General features: G+C 39.8%; 3 protein-coding genes across 10 annotated transcripts in view; 1 reads left to right on the top strand and 2 right to left on the bottom strand.

Annotated features, from left to right (window-relative positions):
* The window catches only part of zgc:172145 (Ferritin light chain, oocyte isoform-like), a 331,670-nt gene that overhangs the window by 245,652 nt on the left and 64,279 nt on the right, over positions 1 to 21,739 (top strand). The gene's annotated exons all lie outside the window — the stretch shown is intronic.
* On the bottom strand, positions 2,487 to 8,917 carry LOC132973567 (troponin I, fast skeletal muscle-like). 3 transcript variants are annotated; one of them, XM_061037112.1, is made up of 7 exons: positions 8,834 to 8,917; positions 6,665 to 6,697; positions 5,770 to 5,809; positions 5,153 to 5,281; positions 4,959 to 5,048; positions 2,773 to 2,946; positions 2,487 to 2,671 (listed from the first exon to the last, which is right to left on the bottom strand). In XM_061037112.1, the coding sequence occupies exons 2-7, from the start codon at positions 6,670 to 6,672 to the stop codon at positions 2,594 to 2,596; spliced, it is 519 nt and encodes a 172-aa protein (XP_060893095.1). In that variant the 5' UTR covers positions 6,673 to 6,697; positions 8,834 to 8,917; the 3' UTR covers positions 2,487 to 2,593. The 3 variants fall into 3 exon arrangements, with proteins under 3 accessions (XP_060893095.1, XP_060893096.1, XP_060893097.1); XM_061037113.1 differs by having other exon boundaries at positions 8,838 to 8,907; XM_061037114.1 differs by having other exon boundaries at positions 6,665 to 6,713; positions 8,834 to 8,867.
* On the bottom strand, positions 15,132 to 21,220 carry LOC132973570 (troponin I, fast skeletal muscle-like). 3 transcript variants are annotated; one of them, XM_061037118.1, is made up of 7 exons: positions 21,116 to 21,220; positions 19,094 to 19,126; positions 18,206 to 18,242; positions 17,404 to 17,532; positions 16,509 to 16,598; positions 15,415 to 15,588; positions 15,132 to 15,322 (listed from the first exon to the last, which is right to left on the bottom strand). In XM_061037118.1, the coding sequence occupies exons 2-7, from the start codon at positions 19,099 to 19,101 to the stop codon at positions 15,245 to 15,247; spliced, it is 516 nt and encodes a 171-aa protein (XP_060893101.1). In that variant the 5' UTR covers positions 19,102 to 19,126; positions 21,116 to 21,220; the 3' UTR covers positions 15,132 to 15,244. The 3 variants fall into 3 exon arrangements, with proteins under 3 accessions (XP_060893101.1, XP_060893102.1, XP_060893103.1); XM_061037119.1 differs by having other exon boundaries at positions 21,120 to 21,200; XM_061037120.1 differs by lacking the exon at positions 21,116 to 21,220 and adding an exon at positions 20,815 to 20,834.

The raw sequence follows: 21,739 nt of genomic DNA, 5'->3' as shown, positions 1-21,739 counted from the left end.
TGCTCGCGATCGTACTGAGAACAGCCGGTGGTGAATAATAAACCAATGAGCTGAGAATTTAGTTGGATAAAGTTACAGTTTGCAAACTGAAAGCTGCTAAAACAATCACATTTATTTTCCCCGACCGTTCTGTTCAGTACGTTCAGTACACGTTCAGTTCGTTCACTGAACGAGAGATCCGCCTTCCTCTCAGTTCGTTCAGTTCGTTCAGTGATTCACGTCGGAGCTCTTGTTCAGTTCGTTCAGTGAACGAGAGGAAGAGCGGAACTGAACGAGAGCACACACACACACACACACACACACACACACACACACACACACACACACACACACACACTGTACTGACTGAGGAGAGGAGGGCGGGCTTTGAGTGACTCTTACGGTCTAGAGAGAGAGACACGAGACGGGAGAGAGGAGAGCGCAACTGAAGTTGAGAAATGAACGACTCTTTTCAGTAAGTGATTCAGTTCAGTTCGTTCACCCAGATGATTCGTTCGTTTTGAACGAATCGTTCACGAACTACACATCACTACTTGCCACAATGAGCCAATGGGCTTAGATTAGTGATATCACACTGACAAGACGTCACACTGGCAATTTTTTTTCAAGGGGGGCTAGAACATTACATGCAGCTAATGCTGCAGCTAACAGGAGGACGTAGTAGAAGCCACGTTTCCGCGGACTTAGAATTTTTGCATATAGATGTGCCTAAACATGCACAGGACACATGGAAAACACACTAAAGAGCATAAACAACCAGAAAAAGCATAATATGACCGCTTTAATGTAATGTATTTTATTGTAATGTATCGTAAAGTATTGTAACATACTGTAACTTATTTAAGCGTACTATATCGTATATTGTAACGTACTTTAATGTAACGTGTTTTATCGTAACGTACTTTAATGTAACGTATTTTATCGTAACATACTTTTATGTAATGTATTTTATTGTAATGTATCGTAAAGTATTGTAACATACTGTAACATATTTTAGCGTACTATATTGTATATCGTAACAATCTTTTATATAACATATTTTTAATTTAACAAATTTTATCGTACTTTAAAGATAAATGTTTTTTCGTACTGTGTCATATCGTAACATATCTAAACGTACTTTAATGTAACGTATATCATTCTGAATCAGATCGTAAACATACCATAATATAAAGTATTTTATCGTACTGTATCGTTTCTAAATGTACTTTAATGTAAGATGCTGCAGGAGCTGGGGCTCGAACCCTCAACTTCCAGTTGAGAGATGACTGACTGACTCTACCACTGAGCCACGCAATACATTCACTATCTGGTATTTTTTAAATTGATAAAAGGTTCCGGTGCTGTAACATGAACAACATTACAAAAAACTTCATGCAGTAATAAATAAGAATATAAAACCAGTTACTCACCATCTGTTGAACGTCATGTTGCTGCTGCAGCTTCTTTGAGATGGAGAAGTAAAAAGTGTGACATGATGGATGGAAGCCACATCTCATGACTGAGAAACTACAGAGAGATGCAGGGCGGCGGAAAACTCTCTGCTGACATCTGGTGGTTCAATGTGAGCACAACACTCAGACCTAAAGCCTGGGCCGTATTACTGTAAATGTGTTTGTGGGGTGTAAATGATTGGTCTGATTGGTAAAGGATTTATTTGAAAGTGCTCCAGTTTCAGCCAGCAGATGATAATCAGGCTGTCATGGCTGTGATGTAATTTTCAGGACAAATAGGCTCCAAGTCCATCCACTAACATTTCTTAGATTTGACACTGATCGTCTCAGGTTGTTGTTCTAAATCTCTGACAACAAAACAACAAAGATCCCTGCAGAGAAAGTCCCTTTTGTTAAAGAGGAAGATATTTTTTTAAAAACTAAAACCTCCTTTTAAAGCCACCAGAGTCCAGTAAAGAAAACTGTATTTCTACTTTGCAGCACAAGACTCTGGTCTGATGCTGCAAAGTAAAAATGCTGTGTTTGTTTACCAAGGGAGCCTGGTGTCTTTGAAGACATAAATGGAAATGCTGGTTAAAAAAACAAACATCCAAGTCATTGTTTTAAGGTCCTTCTCTGCAGGGATCTTTTCTGCAATGTTGTCTAAAATCTGAGCCTGTCGGTGGTTAAAAACAAGAACTTTTAGTGGACGACAACGTGTCTGCACCGTGTCCATGCACGTTTGACCCCCAGAGTCCACTTCGTTTGACTTGTGTGAGTGCTCGGTACACTTCCTTGGCCCTGGCACGGATGGGAGAGGTCGGCTTCGACACTGTACAGTAAATCATGCACGATCGCCAAGGGAACGCAACATGGACATGATATATAATCTACCCCCACGTCCATTATCGAGAAATCCCCTAGTGTTCTGGCTGTATCTGACTAAAATGACTCAAAATAAGCCTAAAAGCAGTGAGGGTGAAATCTCAGATACCTACTAAAAGTGACTTCTTAACCTCCAAACACATCTTGGACAAATTTGGAGCGACAGCGTTGCCTTATTCCAAAAACATAATTTAATGGCACGAGTTTTTTTTCCATGAAAAATGTCAGATGTAACAGAGGAAAGCGAGGCAGCAGCCCAGAGGGAGAGAAAGTCTTTAGGAGGTCTCGAACATCTTCTTCCTGTCAGCTTTGTCCTCGATGTTCTTACGCCAGTCGCCAGCGCCTTCGGCAGCCTGAAGGACGAGACGGATCCGACACAGTGATGCAGCTGATGCAAGGCTTATGCAAGGCTGATGCAAGGCTTAAAAAAATTCAATATGTATCGTCGACTCACCTCCTCTTTGACCTCCTTCTTGACCTGCTTCAGGTTGGCCCTCAGGTCCATGGTCACCTTGTGTTTTCCTCCCAGCAGAGCCTGCAGCATGGCGTCAGCGGACATGCGCACCTTCTTCAGGGCGGGTTTCTTCACTCCGCCCAGCTCCTTCACCTTCAGCTTCAGCTCCTCGATCTAAAAAACAGACAAACACTTTTTAATCCTGATTAATCTCTTCCTTTTTTGTCCCTTCAGGCTCTCCGTAGATAGTGGTCCTCAGTGTCTCCCTGTAGTCACAGTGATGTAAAAGAAGGACACTGCTGCATCTTTTAAATGTCTCATTTCACTTTAACGAACTCTCAGACAGCTCAGCTGACGAGTCCAAAGTAATATCCACCTTATGACATCACACATTGACCTTTGTTACCGTTCCTTTGAGCTGTTTGACCTCACTTTGGGATCCCTAACCACTTCCTGTTTCTGTACTAAAGTTCATGTCCTAACCTTCCATCTACAGGAAGGGCCTTACTTTATTTCAAAATAAAAGCACGGTTGAATTCAAACAGCAAGTACTCTCGGCTTAAGACAGTACAAACATTTCAAAATAAAAGCCTGACAATTCATTTATTTAAAGGTCTATTTTTGGTCTTTTTATGCCTTTATTGTAGAGACGGGACAGTAGATAGAGTAAGAAATCAGGAGGAGAGAAAGAGAGCGGGAAGGACATGTGGGAAAAGATCCACAGGTCAGATTCAAACCCGGGACGCTCGCTTGGAGGATTACAGTCTCTGTACATAGGGCGCACACTAACCACTACGCTACTGGCGCCTGACAGCTTTTATTTTGAAATGCTAATTAATGAAATTTCAAACATGCAATTAGAAATGTGATTAATCGCAATATAAAAATGTAATCAGTCCAGGTCTATCAGGTTCTCCATATACACAAGCTCACTTGGTTCAATAATCCGCTCTCATGGCTTCTCATACCACTGCTATGCTGACGAGACCCAGCTCTTCCTGTCATTCCCACCAGACGATGTTACAGTCTCTGCAAGAATCTCATCATGCCTTACTGATATCTTTAAATGGATGAATGAACAGCACCTTCAACTCAATCTTTCAAAGACTGAGCTCCTTGTCATCCCAGCCAGTCCCTCTATGCAACCACAGATTAATATCCAGCTTGGAACAACCAAACTCATGCCCACAAAGTCTGCCCGGAACCTGGGTGTCATGATTGATGACCAGCTAACTTTTAAGGTTCAAGTAGCCTCGATTGCCCGGTCATGTCGATTTGCCCTGTACAACATCAGGAAGATCAGACCTTACCTGTCAGAACATGCTACACAGCTCCTGGTACAGGCTCTTGTTATCACGCATCGATTATTGCAACTCTCTATTGGCAGGTCTTCCTACATGCATCAAACCTCTGCAAATGATACAAAATGCAGCAGCACGACTGGTCTTCAACCTTCCTAAAAGAGCACATGTCACTCCGCTGTTCATGTCCTTACACTGGCTCCCAGTTACTGCTCGCATCAAATTTAAAACTCTGCTGCTCGCTTACAAAACAGCGACAAAAACGGTCCTTACTTTAACTCTCTCATCCAGGTCTACACTCCCTCCCGCCCACTACGCTCTACCATGAAAGGCGTCTGATCCAACCTTCACAACAGGGTCCTAAGTCTCTGACTAGACTCTTCTCCTCTGTTGCCCCGCGGTGGTGGAATGAACTTCCAAACGCCATTCGATCTGCAGAGTCCCTCTGCACCTTTAAGAAAAAGCTAAAGACCCAGCTCTTTCATGAATACCTACTAACTTAATGATGATGGTTTCGATATCATTGATGATGATGATGGTTGTGACGATTGTTTTTGTTTGATAACGATGACTTATAAGATGGTTTCTATACTGGTTAGAGCTCTCAAGAACTGCCGTCAATGTTGTGCTTTGCCTCTGTGCAATGCCTGTCAGCACCTGTGTGTCCAATCGGACTCAAAGCTGATCGTTTGCTCTTACTGACATTGTTCCCTTTTTTCTAGACCCTTGCTTGTGTTGTACTTACTCTCTGATGTACGTCGCTTTGGATAAAAGCGTCTGCTAAGTGAATTGTAGAATTGTAGAATCATGTGGTTATGTATTTAATCATATGCTGTCTTATCCTGTTACTAGACTTTTCCCAGATACACATTTTAATATCTTTACCTCTTTGTCTGTCTTTGCCACTTTGGCCTCGCTGTCGTATCTGTCGTCATCGATCTTGTCAATGGCCTGGTGCAGCTTCTTGCACATTTCCTAAACAAAGAGATAAAACAACAAAAACAAAATCAGCTCCATTGCTCTTCCCCTCTTCAGGCCTGGAAAAGGTTGGTTTTGTTTGTTTAACTGGTTTCATTTACGATCAGAGCTGCCTGGTCCTGGCTCAGGTCGGGGGTGGGGCAGGTCTCCGCCATGTAAGCTTCTTTGGCGGCGGTGATGTCCTTAGTTTCCTGCTCAATCCAGCTAGCAGCGATCTGCAGCATCAAACTCTGCGGAAGGAGGAATCACAGACTCTGAAGAATCTTGGTTTTCTACGATTATTGATCATTTTCGCATCTTTGCACATTTCACATTAAAAAGCAGTTCAGCAAACATTTCAATAAACAATCGAACAAGCCAATCAAACATCCCTACATTTTACTTTAACAGCGTCGTCCTGTGATGACGAGTACATTAAGGTTGTTTTCTTGGAATCTCTACTCATTTATCTCGTGATAACAAAGTGTATTTTCCCGTGATAACGAGGTGATTTCTTGAGATCTTGAGAAATCCTGTGAAATTAATCATCACAGGAAAACCAGCTTTGATATCAAGAGATAAATACAGCAAGCTATGGTTTACTAGTCATCATGGAAATCAGAGTAAAATAAAACGTATTGATGTATGTCCCCTTAGGGCTTCCATAGTGTTCTGCATTCACATGTAAGTGATTATATTTATTGTTTTGTATTTAACATATACATTTATTTCTTCTTACCTTGAGATGATGCCTGCGGCTCGATGTCATCCTCTTTCCCCTTTAATGAAGGAAAATGTTAATTAATAATCCAAATAACCACATGTAGATGAACACGAATAACCTCCTAATTATGTTGAATATTCATAAATATTGTTTGTCAAAGGTTCACTGACAAGCAAGCAGGGGTGTGTCCAGACTTTTTAAACTAGGGTGTCCCACCTGGAGTACTGACTTATGCAGGGGTGGCCTAACGTTTGGGCAAACACACGCATATTAATTTCATTTTTTACCTTTTCTATCCCCATGATAAGTACTTATTAGTAACACAGTTAGGCAACATATAAAGCTTGATTCTTTACGTACCCAAAAACAAAGATGTGCAAATTCACAATTTTAAGCACTATTTTATGCTAATTCGTGCACGCTGTCTATCTTGGCAGGTAAGTCCATCGCTAGTTTAGACAGCGTGCAGAAGTATTTGCTTTGGATTTTTTTTTATGGAAAGAGCAAAGTAAGCAAATCATTTATTAACAACTAAAAGTACTAACAAACCAAAATGATTAACATGTAAAGAAAACGAACAGCAGACTGTTAAAAAGAGACAGAATGGATGATTTCAGCACAAGTCCCGATTCTGGCAAAGCAAATGGCCAATCATTAATTTGGATTTTGGGGTGGTCAATCAGAGTTCCATTGCCATGGCCATCCATCTGGATACGCCCCTGCCTGCAGGAAAGGAGCAGCAGGTTGGACTTCCCCCTAGGCCGCCAGCTTAGCCTCAAGTCCAACCTGCCATAACCACTTGGCCATCAGCGCCCCAACTTTTGAAAATGTAAGTGTTTGCACTTTGAATTGTTCCCCATGACTCGTCAGGTTTGTGTTGGTAGTAAATAAGAAATTAAACGATACTTACTCAGACATCTTGGCTTCTTTTCAGTTTCAGGCTCTGCAATAATAAAAATCTGAAACGGTTAATTCTGCAATGTTCAAAACAAATCCTGTTTCTTGGAGTAACTTTGGGGAATATGAACAAAAATGTTGACTTCTGAGTTGACAAAAATCTGAAACACACCGGTGTTTGGTGCCTTATTGAACAGAAGTACGCTTTAAATGTTTCTTAAATTAATAAAATCCAGTGTTAAATGACAAAGACAATTGAAAGATTTGGCCTAGTCATTGAATCGTTATACAGTTTTAAGCCTCTATGGCAGTTATATTCTGTTTTATTGATTTACTTCACACACAGGACAACAAATAAAGGCACATTAAGAAAATGTAAGATCATGTGTGTGGGCGCGGTAGAAACCTACAATTAACTGTGAAAACCACTCACGGAGGACATACAGAAGGTACAAAAGCACCAAAACTAACCAGATACCAGACTCCACGTGTAAAGTGAATTAGATTTTTACCATTTCTCAGCCCAGTGTATCACCTCATAATGTTTCAGACATGTTGTTATAGATAAAATAAAACAATATATTACATAAAAACATTACAATTTAACATCAATCGATTTAATCTGACTGTGAAACATTTCAAATGGGAGTCAAATCTCCAGCACAAAATGACTTGGGGTCAGGGAGTGTAGCTTCAGTGTCTGTCAACAGCAATGGAAATGGGCGTAGATGTTAGGGGTCCTGCATGTGGTGAACGGACAGGTCACATGCACAAGTCATGACCTTCAGATCATGGATGTTAAAAACATATTGTAAGTTTTAGTTTCAGTGTTTCTCAAGCTGAGGTCGGGGGCACTCTGGCCTTAGGGACTCTTTTGGTAATTTCTCCATTTTAAAAATAGAAACTCCAGGATTCAGTGAACCTGTTGTTGACCCAGGACCTGATGCAGCCAGGTCAGTGCTAATCCTGGCTCAGGTTCAAAGGTCAACAGTGGCATTTATGATGATTTCTTAAGAGCGGCACTAAGGATTGAAACTAATCTCATCTGACAGGAGATGTAAGGGAAAAACAAGAATTAAAAGTATTAATTACTCCAGCTTTCTGTACCATGCTGCATTAATAATTTGACTGTTTTGATCTCAGGGTCGGTTTGAAGAAAACTCTGAAGTCTGCAGGTTTAAGTTTCTTTTACAAAACATTCAGAGAAATACAACTTAAGAGGTTTTAAAAAGTTGTACAACAATTTAAGTCCCCCAATTAATTTTAAGTTTTCTACACTTTTACCTTCAACTTCCCTGACTGTTAGATCCTAACATGTCAGTTTGAAAGATGCAGACGGTTTGAAACTTGATGCAAAGACTTCAACCAAGTCCAGTTGCCTTTGGATCAAGTTTACAAATTGACCAAGACCTAGATGACTGAAAACCGACAAAGTCAAGATGCTGATGGTGTTTTGCAGCATTTAATGCGCCTTTAATCTGACACTGAGGCTATTTTGTACCTAAAAGTAACCTTAGACACCCGCAGTTAAATGAGATGGAAAACAAAGAGCAGGAAGAAACATGAGACTTTGATACGAATGCAAAAAAAACAAAAAACATCCACAAGGTCTAAAGGAGGTAAACAAATTTACGATCCAGACTGGTTTTAATATAAAATCAATCAATCTTGTAAATTCTGTGAGGAAAGAATACGTTTTGGAAATCCTTACCTTGTTCTTCATTCATTAAAGCAAAAATATTTAAACTTTTTGTTAACTTTGGAAAATCCTTGCTAAATAAACAAAATCTTACGTTTGATCCTACGTTGAAAACGTTTATTGGACTCAAGTGTGCAAAATAATCCTTTTTCTCTGTTTTTAGAAGCTTTAACAGGAGAGGTGAGGTAGAAACATGTGAGTATTGATGATGCAGCGATTTAATATTCAAATTAAAAGAAATACTTCACCAAACTCTGTGAATAATTCGACCAGTGTTAGCTCAGCTGAGTCACTGGAAAACATCAGCTTTATTTAAATATATGATCTGCAATTTTTTAAATATGTGATCTGCACTTATTTGATCGTTAAAAATAAACAGCTTATGATTTGATTTCAAACTGTGCAGCCTTAATTTAAGTTTTGGCTCTGAGCATCAATCCACTTCAGCCACAACATCGAAGAAGTAAAATCAAAGTTTCTCACCTACAAAGAGACGATGAGGAGGGCGGCAGAGACTGACACAAGGACTGGGACACAGTGAAGGAGTCAAAGACTAAAAAACAAGTGAAATCTGTGGGGGTATATATGTGCTTGGACCGGGTTTAGAGGTTCCTCTTTATGGCCATGAGTAACTCGGAGACCAACCAGGCCAAAGAGCTCCTGAAATACCTTCATCCTTTAACTGCTCACCTCGTAAATCCTCCATTTGTGAAGTCTGTGGTCGGTCTGAGGTGGTCAGCAGTCCCTAGAGGGACATGGAGAAGTCTGGAAAAGAGAGGAGAAACATATAGATGAGACTAAAGGACAACAAACCTAAGAAATATTACACTCCTTAAATACCTTGTCTAGGAGTAAAACATGTTCTGAGTTAATCGTTTCTTCTCTTTTTGGCTCCTCCATGTTTTAGACAGCTTTTGTCTGCTCTGATTTAAAGTTCACTCTTTTTATTATTATTATTTTTTTAGCTAAAATTAGGATATTTTACGATGAGCATTTTGGCTAACAATATTTCCTCGTGTTCATGTATGAAAAATTTTATTTAAAAAAAGTAGGCCTACATGTTGACGACTATGTTGCCGATACTGTACCTAAGGAGAAGCCTACATACATGGGGGCACCAGTAGCCTAGTGGCTAGGGCACGGAGGCCGTAGTCCTCCAAGCGGGCGGCCCAGGCTCAAATCCGACCTGTAACTCCCTTCCCGCACGTCATTCCCCACTTTCTCTCTCCCCATTTCTTACTTTATTCCACTGTCCTGTCTCCAAAATAAAGGCATAAAAAGCCCTAGCGTACATAGCCAGAAGTGCAACTCCTAAAAACTATACCTACGTGTTGAAATCACGCAGACCGCAAGCCTTTGATTTGATCGCTGGGTAGCACGGTATGTTTAGTGTTTATTTTTAAGTAAAATCGCTAAAACACTATTTATCTTCTCCCAATCCAGTTTGAGTTGCCATTAACAAAAATACGAATAGAAGAGAATGTGGCGGAATTGGAAGCCTCTTCTGTCATTAAAAGTGACGGATTAGTCCAAGCAGGATATTTAGATGACAAAATAAAAATATAACAACAGAAAACAACGATACAAAAATAGTTGACAGAAATAAAATGAAAATAAAATCCGGGAGAAAGAATTCAATCTTAGGGCACTTCTTCATTCCAACTTTTTTAAAGACTAAAAATAAATTTTGAGTAACTTAAATAAAACAAAAAACGTAATCTAGTGATATAACAAGCATAGAAATCGTATTGTAGAGTTATGCAGACACACCAAGTGTACGCCACTACATCGTGCTCCAGTACGTCAATTCCATATCGTGATTGTTTTTTTGTCACGTTTTAGTTGGAATTATGTCACGACACTTAGATACTCTCCAAGTTCTGTTTAATGGGGACTTTAAAATGGAATACAAGAAAAGACACATACCTTCATAAAGGAGCTTAAAAAAGGGCGTTGCCGTTCAGGACGAATTCAGACCGAAACTGAAAACACAACAGAGACAGAGACAGAAATTTAGAAAAGAAGACTTAATACAGCTTTACATCTAAACCCTGTTTGGTGTGAACATTTAGCCAACTGTGGGTATCTATAATTAATAAATAATAAATTTAAAAACACTAACAAAGAACATTTACAATCACAAAATCAAGCTGATGTTTCTCACCTTGTGTTTGACCCAACAGTGTCCATCTCTGGATGAAGCTTAGTTTGATGTCATCCATTCTGCTCAGTCAATAATCACTTTGTTTTTGTCTGATTCTTATCAAACATTGTGATGTATTTACGTTATATTTTAGTTTTTCTCCTTATTATATATATTTGCTTTTATTTGTGACAACAATGCAGCAGCCAGTATGTCCTCCTTCAGAGAAGGTAGGCGGTTTTAAGGCACCCCCAACACGGCCGTTTTGGATGCCCCTCGGTTTGCCAGACATGAGAGCAGTTATCAGGTCAAACCAAAAGGTGTTGCAGCGATGGAAGCGGTCAAGAGAACTGGTTCAGATAGAAGTGATTGTACCCGACCTAAAAAGCCTCTGCATGTTTCTAATAAGCTCCACGAGCAGAAACGTGCTCAAACTAGGATCAATATTGGAGATGCTTTTGGCTAAACACTGAAGCCTTAGTGTCCACCACATGGCAACCTGAGTGAACATCGACTCTAGAGAGGAGGGGGCGGGGGAAGAGACAGCTCTCTACAATGTTTAGAATATGGACTGCAGCACCCATTTTAAACACTAGGTGTCAGAGTTACATACTGTTTCTTTAAGAAGTAAAGGGATATCTTAAACCCCCCAGTCGGAGCCTGCAGGTGGATGCTGGGGTGGTGGTGGGGCGGTGAAGAGTACAGTACTGGTGCAGGTCAGAGCTGACAATGACAGAGTAGAGGGAGAGACCAGAAATCTTGCAACTTAATTGGACGGAGGTGTTGCCGGGTAATTTAGGATAATGGCACATGGGATGTGTGAATATTGCTCCTTTAAGTTTTTTGTGTTTAGTGAAATTATTTTGCAGTTGACCTTCAGGGCCACCGTACTAAACACACTCATTGAGGATGTAAATTACTCAAGAGGCAAATGTATTTACGCTTTGTGTCCAAAAATGGTGCAGAAATCTTTAAAGAAGGACTTTAAAATATATATTAAAAGGCAAAAAAACAAGGTGAAAGCTAAAGCTAACAAAAAGGTATTTAAAACATCTCAGTATTTTTTGCTCGGCCTGTCAGGAATATTACAGTAATGTGTTTTTTTGTGACAGCTGCAGTAAACTGAGGGGTGCAACAGGAAGTCCTCTGCTGACACCGTGTGGTCAGTTTAGGTAACAACATCTCTACATCCTCACCTCACACACAAACATAAACATGTTTATGACACGTTACAATGTCGTTTTAAGCAGTTAAAAGCACCTTTTTAAACTTTTAAAATAACTATAACTCCTCTGTTACTGTATAAATATATTATTACTGACGATGTAGGAAAACAAAGATATAATGACAAAATATGTGTTTATAGAAGAAGTTAAATGTTGACAAATACTGTACATTATTCACGCTTTAGAGTTAACTTCTTCCTTTTTATGTATTAAGGACATTTAAAGTGACATATTTCACAAATATTGTTTGTATGCAGGTCAGAAAAGCAGTGATTGAGTTAAAAACTGAAAATATAAACTCTTGAAAAATGTCTTGATTCTCTTGTATAGTTCACTCCTTTGTGTTTCAGTTTGATAAACCTCCTAATTCATTTTTATTTGTCTTTTCTATTCTGTTTCTGTTTTTATTTTGGTCTACCTATGTGCGACTTGTCGTGTTGCTGCAGCGCCCGACTTTCCCCTTTTGGGGATAGACAAAGTCTGATCTTATATTAAACGCCTGATAAGAGGATAATGGGCTCGATCGTTCAAAATGCAACGAGGCAGGATTAAAGCTATTCGATCAAATCTCGAAATAAAGGATTATATAATCACAAAAGATCAAGTAATCCAATGTTGATATTTATCAGGACAAAACCGACAGTTTGGGTTGTTTGACACTTGAGTATGTTTTACTTTAATCCCCCCACAAAATAATCTGGATTTTGCTGATCCCAGACTGGATTTGTGATGTGGTATGGCATATTAAAGGTGCACCATGTAGATCTATTCTATATATTATGAACTGAATACACAAACTTTATTCAAAGGAAAAATGGGTCCCTGGACGCTGTTTGGAGCTAAAAGGCTACCAGGAGAGTTACGGTTACAGCGACCACATTTTCCTCCGAGGACAGTTTGTGTGTAGAGTTATGAACATATCCCACAGAATCTGTACACTTCTCCAACTTTCACATTTCTCTACCAAACCTCCATAGTGCTCCTTTAATGGTCAAACTATAAGACATTTATGCGAGGTAGTTGATATTTTAAAGGCACAGAATGTAAATTACGCCACCAGGGGGCTCTCAATCAAAATAATAACAAAAGATGACATTGAGGCTGCCGGGGAATCATGGGAGGTCTGTCTGCTACCACCCTCCCCTGATGAAAATTAACTCCGAGATTAACGTAGTCAAGAAGACCGGGTGAAACCGACCTGAGGAAGAGAATATGTTTACAGATGAGCTAATGTATCTGAGTATAATTTACATGATGTTTTTATCACAGCAGCACAAACAGCAACAGAACAGCAGCTTTCAGGAGCAGCTCACGCGTCCATATGAGGCGATCTTTGACATAACATCCGTTGTTTCCACGGCAACGATAAACATGTCGTGTCTGTCATGGCGGCCGCTGCGACAAGACACGTCCCGTTACAACTATGAGATGAAGGATTTCTTTGGTTTTGATAACTGTTGGAAATATTTGAGGTAATGTAAGTACTCAAAAATAAAATATTTTTAACAGGTTTAGTCAAGTTTTAATTAATTTAGATATTTTAATGTAAACATTCTAATAACAATTCTACATATTATACCTTTAAGACATGATTTAGATATATTTAGCTGTATCATTCTGTTTTGCTTCGCTGACAAAGTAGAAGAGGTAAATATTATTGTTTTAAAACAAAAAAAGGTTACCAAAAAGCCTCATTAGCAAACATTAAATATCTGACTTTAAAGCAGCTGTGAGGATCGTTCAGTTTGTGTGGATTTTGGCGCCCCCCTGTAGACAAAGTACGTAGCGTGAAGCCCCCTTTGAAGCTCTGGTAAAATGGATTGGATGATCTTTAAAAGTCTGGACCTAGATCAGGGTGATCCAATCCAGATTTACTTTTTTAAAAAATGGGAAAAAGGTGAGCTGGTTACGTGATCCTTAGTAGGATTAAACCTTTTAGTACATCTGAGCCCGTAAGATGATTTTCTATTTACAGTAAAAAAGGATGAAGGTTTTCTGAGATTTGAACTGAAATTTGAAATATTTATTCCAAATTGTATCACTGATTATTTAAGTGCCATGTATCTGTTTTAACTGATTCTACACTCAAGCTTTAACGTAAGAACATCAGAGTTTGAGTTCTTAAAATGATCTTTAACACGAGTAAAAAGAAGGAGTTTGTGTTGGTTTGAGTTAGTCAAAAGTACGGTAAAAGTTAAAGTGAGTTGAGTTAGAGTGTTGAGTTCAGAATATTTTGTTAGTTTTTGTTTGTTTTCTGGTTTAAACAAAAGAAGAAAAAACTGCGTATATTTTGTGACGTTCACTTTTCCCAGCTCCCTGAACACTGAAGTGTGGATTAAAAATGTGGATATTATGTCTGTCCCCTCACTGACATGCACAGCAGCACAAAGAGCACAACACGACCTCGTTAAAGCTGGAAAACACCTTCAAACAGAACTCAGGATCAGGGGCGTGTTGACGGGGAAAGTCGGTTCAATTTAGGCCGAATTTCTCTACAAATACTGAAGGAAACATCTGTTTTCTACAGGAAATATGAACCTCTATTGAAGTGTTTATTTTGAGTTCTGTTTGCGGGTGTTTGTCTTTAACGTTGAACAAAAACAAACAGAAGAAACAAAGGTTAAACTGTAGAGATTATTCCGGTGTGTCATGTGCTCCGTCTGCAGTGTTGCGTGTCACTGAGTGAAAGACAGAATACCTCGTGATTGTAGGAAACAAAAGGTTTATTACAAAAACACGACTACGAGCAGGAAGTTGTCAAAAGTGAACAGAGAGAAACAAGGAAGCACCGCTACAGAACAAAGTCTGAAATCATTAAAGGCCCTGACACACCAAGCAGACGGCAAGGAACTAGTGGCTACAAAGGCCTCAGGACGCTTTGTCTTGGGCAAAAAGTTGCACTTGAACACACCATAAAGACGACAGCTGATAGCCAACCACCACGTACGTTCTGCTCATGAGTGAGAGGAAATAACTCTCCATGCCAGCAGGCGGCGGTAGTCTGTAATCATTATTCAAAAAGGGGAAAGCTGACGAGAACGAGGACAATGGAAGAACGCGGATAAATAAACTGTTATGATACAAGAAGACCATTTTCACACCGCTGTCGCTCACCACTCGTAATATAGGAACTTCTAGTCGAAAATAATGTCTGATAAAAAGTTGAAGTTGTTCATTAGCTTTCATCACTTCTGTTTGTCTTTTTGTCACCGACTCCACATGTTGAATTGGCCGAGAAATGGCCGGCGGGCAGCGATGGAGCTGGACATACCGAAAAAAGTAGGACAACGGCCGCTCACCCGACGGCCGTCGATCTCCTTGGTGTGTCGGGGCCTTCAGAGAGCTTTGAATCTACGGGGGGGGATTTCTCGTCTAAATCACTGCTTTACACATTTACAATGACAGGTTGAGCTGAAACTGACAAATTTAATGAAACAAAAGTTCTGTTTTTCAATGCAAAAAATCCAGAAATTCCATAAAAAGCGCAAACAGCTCAAAGCGACTACAAGAGCGAAGTGGTTTTCCTTAAGAAGTCTCGAACATCTTCTTCCTGTCAGCTTTGTCCTCAATGTTCTTACGCCAGTCACCCACCGCCTCAGCCGGCTGAAAAACAAAACAAAACAAACACGGTCAAAAGCATTTTGATCTGTTTCCGCTCTCTGTAACCGTGTGACTCTGCTTCTGTTAACACTCACCTCCTCTTTGACCTCCTTCTTGACCTGCTTCAGGTTGGCCCTCAGGTCCATGTTGACCGTGTGTTTGGAGCCCAGCAGCGCCTTCAGCATGGCGTCAGCAGACATACGCACTTTCTTCAGGGCGGGTTTCTTTACACCAGCCAGGTCAACCACCTTGATCTTCAGGTCTTCAATCTGAAGAGCGATCGAGATGTTAAAGGGTGAAACTGGTCTACAAAAAGTCCCATACTGGCCTAAAAAGAATACGTATTTTCCTCACATTCAGGGTCTCGACTTTAAAATGCAAATATTGGCCTATGCATACAACAAAAGACAGAGCTGCTTTTCTGTACAGCAAGGGTACAGTTCCTGCCCAATTTTAAGATCCTGGTTACGCATGACCGTTTTTTTCTTCTCTCATTATATTAAGTTAACAAAAACATTCAGGCTGAATCCAAAACCAATCAGGGTTGGTTGGCATGTAATTAGCCAATCACTGAAATGATAAAGTGAGCTTACTATATGATCAGACATTAAGGAAACATGCTATGTTGAAGTGCTGGCTTCTCTGACAACAATGCAGCAGCCAGTATGTCCTCCGTCTAACTTTAGATTCTGGTCCTGAATGATCTGGATTTGTTTGGACCAGAGACGGTAGGCGGTTTTAAGACGACCCCCACACTGCCTTTTTGGACGCCCCTTGGTTTGCCAGATATGAGAGCAGTTATCAGGTCAAACCAACAGGTGTTGCAGCGATGGAAGCGGGCAAGAGAACTGGTTCAGATAGAAGTGATTGTACCCGACCTAAAAAGCCTCTGCATGTTTCCAATAAGCTCCGAGAGCAGAAACGTGCTCAAACTAGGATCAATATTGGAGATACTTTTAAAAAATGGAGAGAGGTTAGAACGCAGAAAGGTTTGCCGATGCAGAGCTGGATAAACACTGAAGCTTCAGTGTCCACCACACCACATGTCCACTCTAGCAAGTAACATAACATTAAAATGATTCTATGTTAAGTCTGAATAAATGTAACTTTGTGGCAGCCTTTGTACTTTGTATTGAAAAATACTTTTGTGTTGGAAATCTGGATGGCTGACCAGCAGGGGGAATTTTACCTCTTTATCAGCTTTGCTCACTTTGGTCTCCATGTCGTACCTCTCTTCATCCACTTTGTCGAGGAGGGCGTGCAGCTTTTTGCAAGCTTCCTAAAGACACAGACAGATGTGATGTAACTGATACCACCATTTATCTCGATGACACTTAAAGCAATTACAAAAAACTTACAAAATATACAAATTAGTTTCTGTGAAAGGCCTATTAGACTCACTTTAGTAAGGTATGTGAGAGTCAAAAGACCTTCATGAACCTCAACCAGATCTTGTGGCTTTTACCTTAAACTGAGAATTACAATGACTTGGATGACCCTGAACCCCTCACAGACGATATATAAATTAAGTTACAAACAATGCCAAAGCCAATCTCACTTTAACAGGGTCTCAAAAAAGACTCATTTTTTAAGCACATTTCTCGTAACATCATCAGCATAAAAGGAAATACAGGTTATTAATGTCTGTCAGGACCTAAAGACAATTTCAACCCAAATATTAAAACGTGTATCTGGAGAAAATGAACAACCCTGCTTTTGAGGTTATTAACTGAAGTTTAGGTAAATTCACGTCACGTGTAAATGCATCTCCGCTTCCGCTTCCGGCGCTGTGTGAGGTGGTCGCCAGTTGCAGCAGCTCCCTTTGTCCGTGTCGTTATATTGTATTTTTTGATTTTTATATCTTTTAGTACTTATTTACTTTGTAGTTAATATTATATTGTGTTTAGATTGCTAACATTGTGTTTTTTTTTACTCATATTGTGTGTTGGATAACCTGCTGCTGTAACGCCACAATTTCCCAGTTTGGGATCAATAAAGTAATTCTATTCTATTCTATTACACACGCCACCAAGCGATGGGAAACTGAAGAAGGAGGTATGAATGGTTTCCTCTCAATGTCTCACCATGAGGGAAGCCTGATCTCCGCTCAGGGAGGGTTTGGGACAGTGCTCAGTCATGTAGGCCTCTTTGGCGACTATGATGTCCTTTTTCTCCTGCTGAATCCAGTTGGCCGCGATCGACAGCATCAAACTCTGTAGGACGGATCCAATCAGAAGTCAATAAAAAAAGGAACACCCTCTGATCTGCTTCTGTCTTACTTCTTTTGTTTATCAGGATTTCCAGGCAAATTGATATGCAAACGTTGTGATTTTTTCACACTTCAGTTTACTTTAAACTAAACTTTAAAAACTTGGTCTCAAGAAAATGACTTATAACAGAAAAACAAACAGCATTGTTACATTCAAAATAATGACAAAGACAAATTGAGATTTTGAGAAAACATCCAAAGTTCACTCATTATCACGAAAAATAAGGATTAGAATATATTATATATATATATATATATATATGTATATATATAGATTTCTCCAAAATGGCAGTTAAAAAAACAAGAGAGACCTACAGAGCATCAAATCCTAAAATATAAAGGATAAAATGGAGAGACACAGTGACTCATAGGATTACAGAAAAAAAGTTGGATAGTACAAAAACAAGATAAAATGAAATGTTGTAAGGTTTCATGTTGATCTGGCAACAACTTTCCAATCATTAGTTTCTGTGTTCCAGATCTAATAGTCCTCTCACATGATGCAGGTATAATTCATTTATTAATCAAATAGCAGCTTTAATTGTTTGGCATGATCAACAACATTCATCACTTTTTTAAGCTAAGACAGAAAAAAGACTGAAAACACTCTCTCGTACCTTCAGATGATGCCTGCGGCTTGAATTCATCTTCTTGCTGTAAAGATCAGAAAGAAAAACATTTTTAAGAGTCTGAACGTCAAAGTGCCTTAAACCTGCATTCTCTGCAGTGGACAGCAGGGGGCGACTACACTGGATTGATTTGAAGTCTATGAGATAATGAGTCCGTGTCTTTGTTTGAAACTTAGTTTATGGTCTCAATCTCTAGTTTCAAGTCGTCGTCAGTACAGCGTGAAGTTCAACTATTGGTCCCATTTAGAGTAAATCAATGATAAAACAAGGTCGACCTATTAAACCTTTTAAAGCGTGGCTAACTCTGATAAGCATTGGCTCAACTGCAGCCTAAAAACTTTCATATAGATCAATTTGGAGTAGACGCCATGATTACGTTTGCTGGGTTAACGTTTTTTGCGTCAAAACTTCAGTCCTTTGCACCTTAATAAATTTGCCGCAAGTGACTTGTGTGCTCCAGGACTTTCTGCCTTTGTGAAGTAGTCCTTTGAATTATTTTGATGTATTAGGTCTGTCTCTGAGAGCACCGACCTCTATCTGATGAGGGGCTGAAGCGCAAGAGTTTCCTTCAACTGTATCTTCCAAAACGTTTCCAACATATTCCTTTAATTTAGGCAGTGTGCAGGAGTTTGTCTGCAATTTTTGATAACTGAAAACACAATATTACTCAGTATTGGGTGCCTTAAACTTCTAATTTTGTGCAGTGGTATCAAAACAGGTGAAGATGCTGTTTGATTTTTACGTATCAAAGTTTAAAATTCTGGTTTTTGTGACAACCCTCCTGGCAAATAATTAAAACACCCAATTTGTTATAGCTATTCATGCCTGTTTATGACTTCCAGAAGTAAAACTTGATAAAGCAGAATCAGCACTTACTCAGACATGTTGCCGGTTTCTTTTCTTCACAGCCTGTTTGCAGAAAAAAAAAACAGAAGAGAAAGCTGTTGAGTGAGGAGAGAGAGAATAAACGATGCCATCATCTGCTGTGAGCTTAAATATCCAAAATCCTCTGCATGAAATGTGAGATATTAAACAGTCGACGAGCAGCTGAGTGGTGACAGAGCTAAGTTTGGAGTTTCAGTGGGGTCAAATGTTGCCTGACGCCTGCGATAAGCTCCTTTACAGGTGTTCAAAACTGAATCTCCTCTGGGAGTTTACACTTCAACTCCTTTCATGGGGGGGGGGGGGACCCTCCAGGAGATTGTGCTGCCGCAGCGCGTTACCCGCCAACACGCCCGGCTGTCAAAACACACACACACACAAACACACACACACACACACACACACACACACACACACACACACACACACACACAGCCAAACAAATCAGTCAGTGCCGCACTCAGATTTCAAGTTATTTTACACTATAAATAATCAAGGTTTTAGTTTTCCCTCTCATTAAGTCGGAATTTTGTAACCAAACACGGACGAGCAAAAAAATCTTGCCACACAGGCGGACTCCAACGCTGATTATTACAACTACAACAAAACATTTTTACAGTGTAAAAACTTAACCCTAACCCAAAATTTATCTCAGTTTTCAAGACTTAATAACTGGAAATGCCCAAGTGCTCTAATCGATTTCAACACTTAAATTCGACTTTAATAAATGACAACCCACTGTAAACACGAGCCCAGTCAAAACTCAAAGTTTAAGGTGTCTTTGGAGCCCCCACCCCGCCCCAAACCAACAACCTTATGTTGCGATATGGTCCAGGTGTGGTGAACAAATCTCAAAACCTCTTAATGTGAATGACAAAGCATTGTAAAAACAAATCTTGGTCAAAATAAGTAAGCACCTTTTACGTGTTTTTACGTTTCTTTTTTTGACTAGATGTTACAAAACGTCCAGATGTGTTGATGAATATCAAAACTTAAAAGGTTTTTGCTGTAATGCCTTGAAAGGATAATGCACTGAAAAAACAATATCGGTCAAAACAAGTAATCAAAGGGCTTATTTTGCTCCAAAAACCAAACCACAGACAAATAGAAGTCATGGGATTAAACTGGATTCAAATATAATGCATTTAAAAGACAATGCACTGTAAAACACACTTCCAGGTGTGGTGGTCAAATTTCTGATTTTTTTTGAGTATATCATCAGTCCTTTGTTGAATCCCAATAAGTCTATTTGAAGCTTCATCCAAAGGCAACTGGACTTGGTAGCAGATCTTGACACAGATCTTTCAAGATCTTCACCCATGACCCAGACGACTGAGCACCAACACAGACATCCCAACAAGTGGTTTTTGATACTTCAATAAAATTAGATAATTGGTATTTTCCAAACTAAACTTCCAAATAAATCCAGATTGAGCATAAAAAGTCAATTTCTTTGAATCTGCAAACCAACCAAGAGCGTTGAAAATCAAAGATTAACAATAAATGAGGAAGTAACTTTCTATGGAAATTTTCAAACAGAATATTTTTTCTGCTGATCGACAAAAACAGATTGGCTTCAATGAAATTAACCTAGCTTGGACACTGGCATTAGTTTCTAGAAAATCCCTTACATAGGAGATGAAACTCAACTAAAACCAGGGATTAATATCTGGATAAAGATAAAGACTTACGTTTACAGGAATCAATTTACTTACAATAAAAATGGATAAAACGTCAATTTGAAAACTTCAAAAGCATCTCTCATCCCAAGCTCCATCCACACACCACCTTCATCCTGCAGCGTTCAGCCTTCTCCTTCACCCTGGATCACATTTCCATCCACTTATCATCAAACCCCAGAGGTCAGGACTTTAATCACGTTAGCACTGTACCAACAGGTCCCCCCAAAAAAGACTCTTAACAAAGTCAACTCAGCTGCTCTGTGTCCATTAGAACCAGCTCTGTGCCGGCATGCAGGGAGGACGAGGGGGAGGAGGAAAGAGAAACTAGTCTCACCTACGACGAAATGGAGAGCCGAGAAGGAGGACACAGGGGCCAGCAGCAGTGTGAAGAAGTCCTCCCCGGGGTGTTTATATACATGGGGGCTCAGATATGGATATGGAGCTCCTGTTTATGGAATCCAGGATCCTCAGACCAATCGCCCAGCAAGCGCCTGAAATATCATCATCCCCTGCCAGCTTCTTCCTGTTAATCAGGTCTGCTGAGGAGGAGCCTGATATCTTTTTAGGAGTCCGCTCAGTGCCACCGAGGCGCTATAAAAAGGTGGAAAAGGACTATAAAACCATCACAGTCCAAACGTTTCACCAGATGAAAACCAGAAGGGGGGAGGGGGTTGATGAAAACAGTGGGACAGTCGAGTCAGTTCAGTGTTCCTTTTCTGACTCTCTGTGTGTTAATATCTGGAGGTGCTGGAAATCCTGAACATTTCAGGCTTCCAATAACGTTTTCCAGAAATATATTTACAAGCGATCTGATCATTTTCTGCTGCAACGCCAATTCAAATGCTTGAACGGGCACCAGGAATCATATTTGGAGCCCTAAGGTCGTTTTAAACCAAATAAAATTATACTTTGTAGTCATTTCCCTCATGTGACATGCAAAGGAAAAGAGCAATTTAGA

The sequence above is a fragment of the Labrus mixtus genome, chromosome 4, assembly GCF_963584025.1.
Source record: "Labrus mixtus chromosome 4, fLabMix1.1, whole genome shotgun sequence".
Lineage (NCBI taxonomy): Eukaryota > Metazoa > Chordata > Actinopteri > Labriformes > Labridae > Labrus > Labrus mixtus.
This window is presented reverse-complemented; position numbering and strand designations above follow the sequence as displayed.

Bases quoted from the DNA above. Each gene is read 5' to 3' on its own strand.
- LOC132973567 (XM_061037112.1), bottom strand. The intron at 2,947-4,958 runs GTAAAGATATTA...TCTGTTTTTTAG, and splicing joins TGGCAAAGACAGACAAAGAG to ATCGAGGAGCTGAAGCTGAA. The intron at 2,672-2,772 runs GTGAGTCGACGA...CTCGTCCTTCAG, and splicing joins AGAAGGAGGTCAAAGAGGAG to GCTGCCGAAGGCGCTGGCGA.
- LOC132973570 (XM_061037118.1), bottom strand. The intron at 17,533-18,205 runs GTACGAGAGAGT...TCCGTCCTACAG, and splicing joins GCCGCAGGCATCATCTGAAG to AGTTTGATGCTGTCGATCGC. The intron at 15,589-16,508 runs GTAAAATTCCCC...ATCGCTCTTCAG, and splicing joins TGAGCAAAGCTGATAAAGAG to ATTGAAGACCTGAAGATCAA.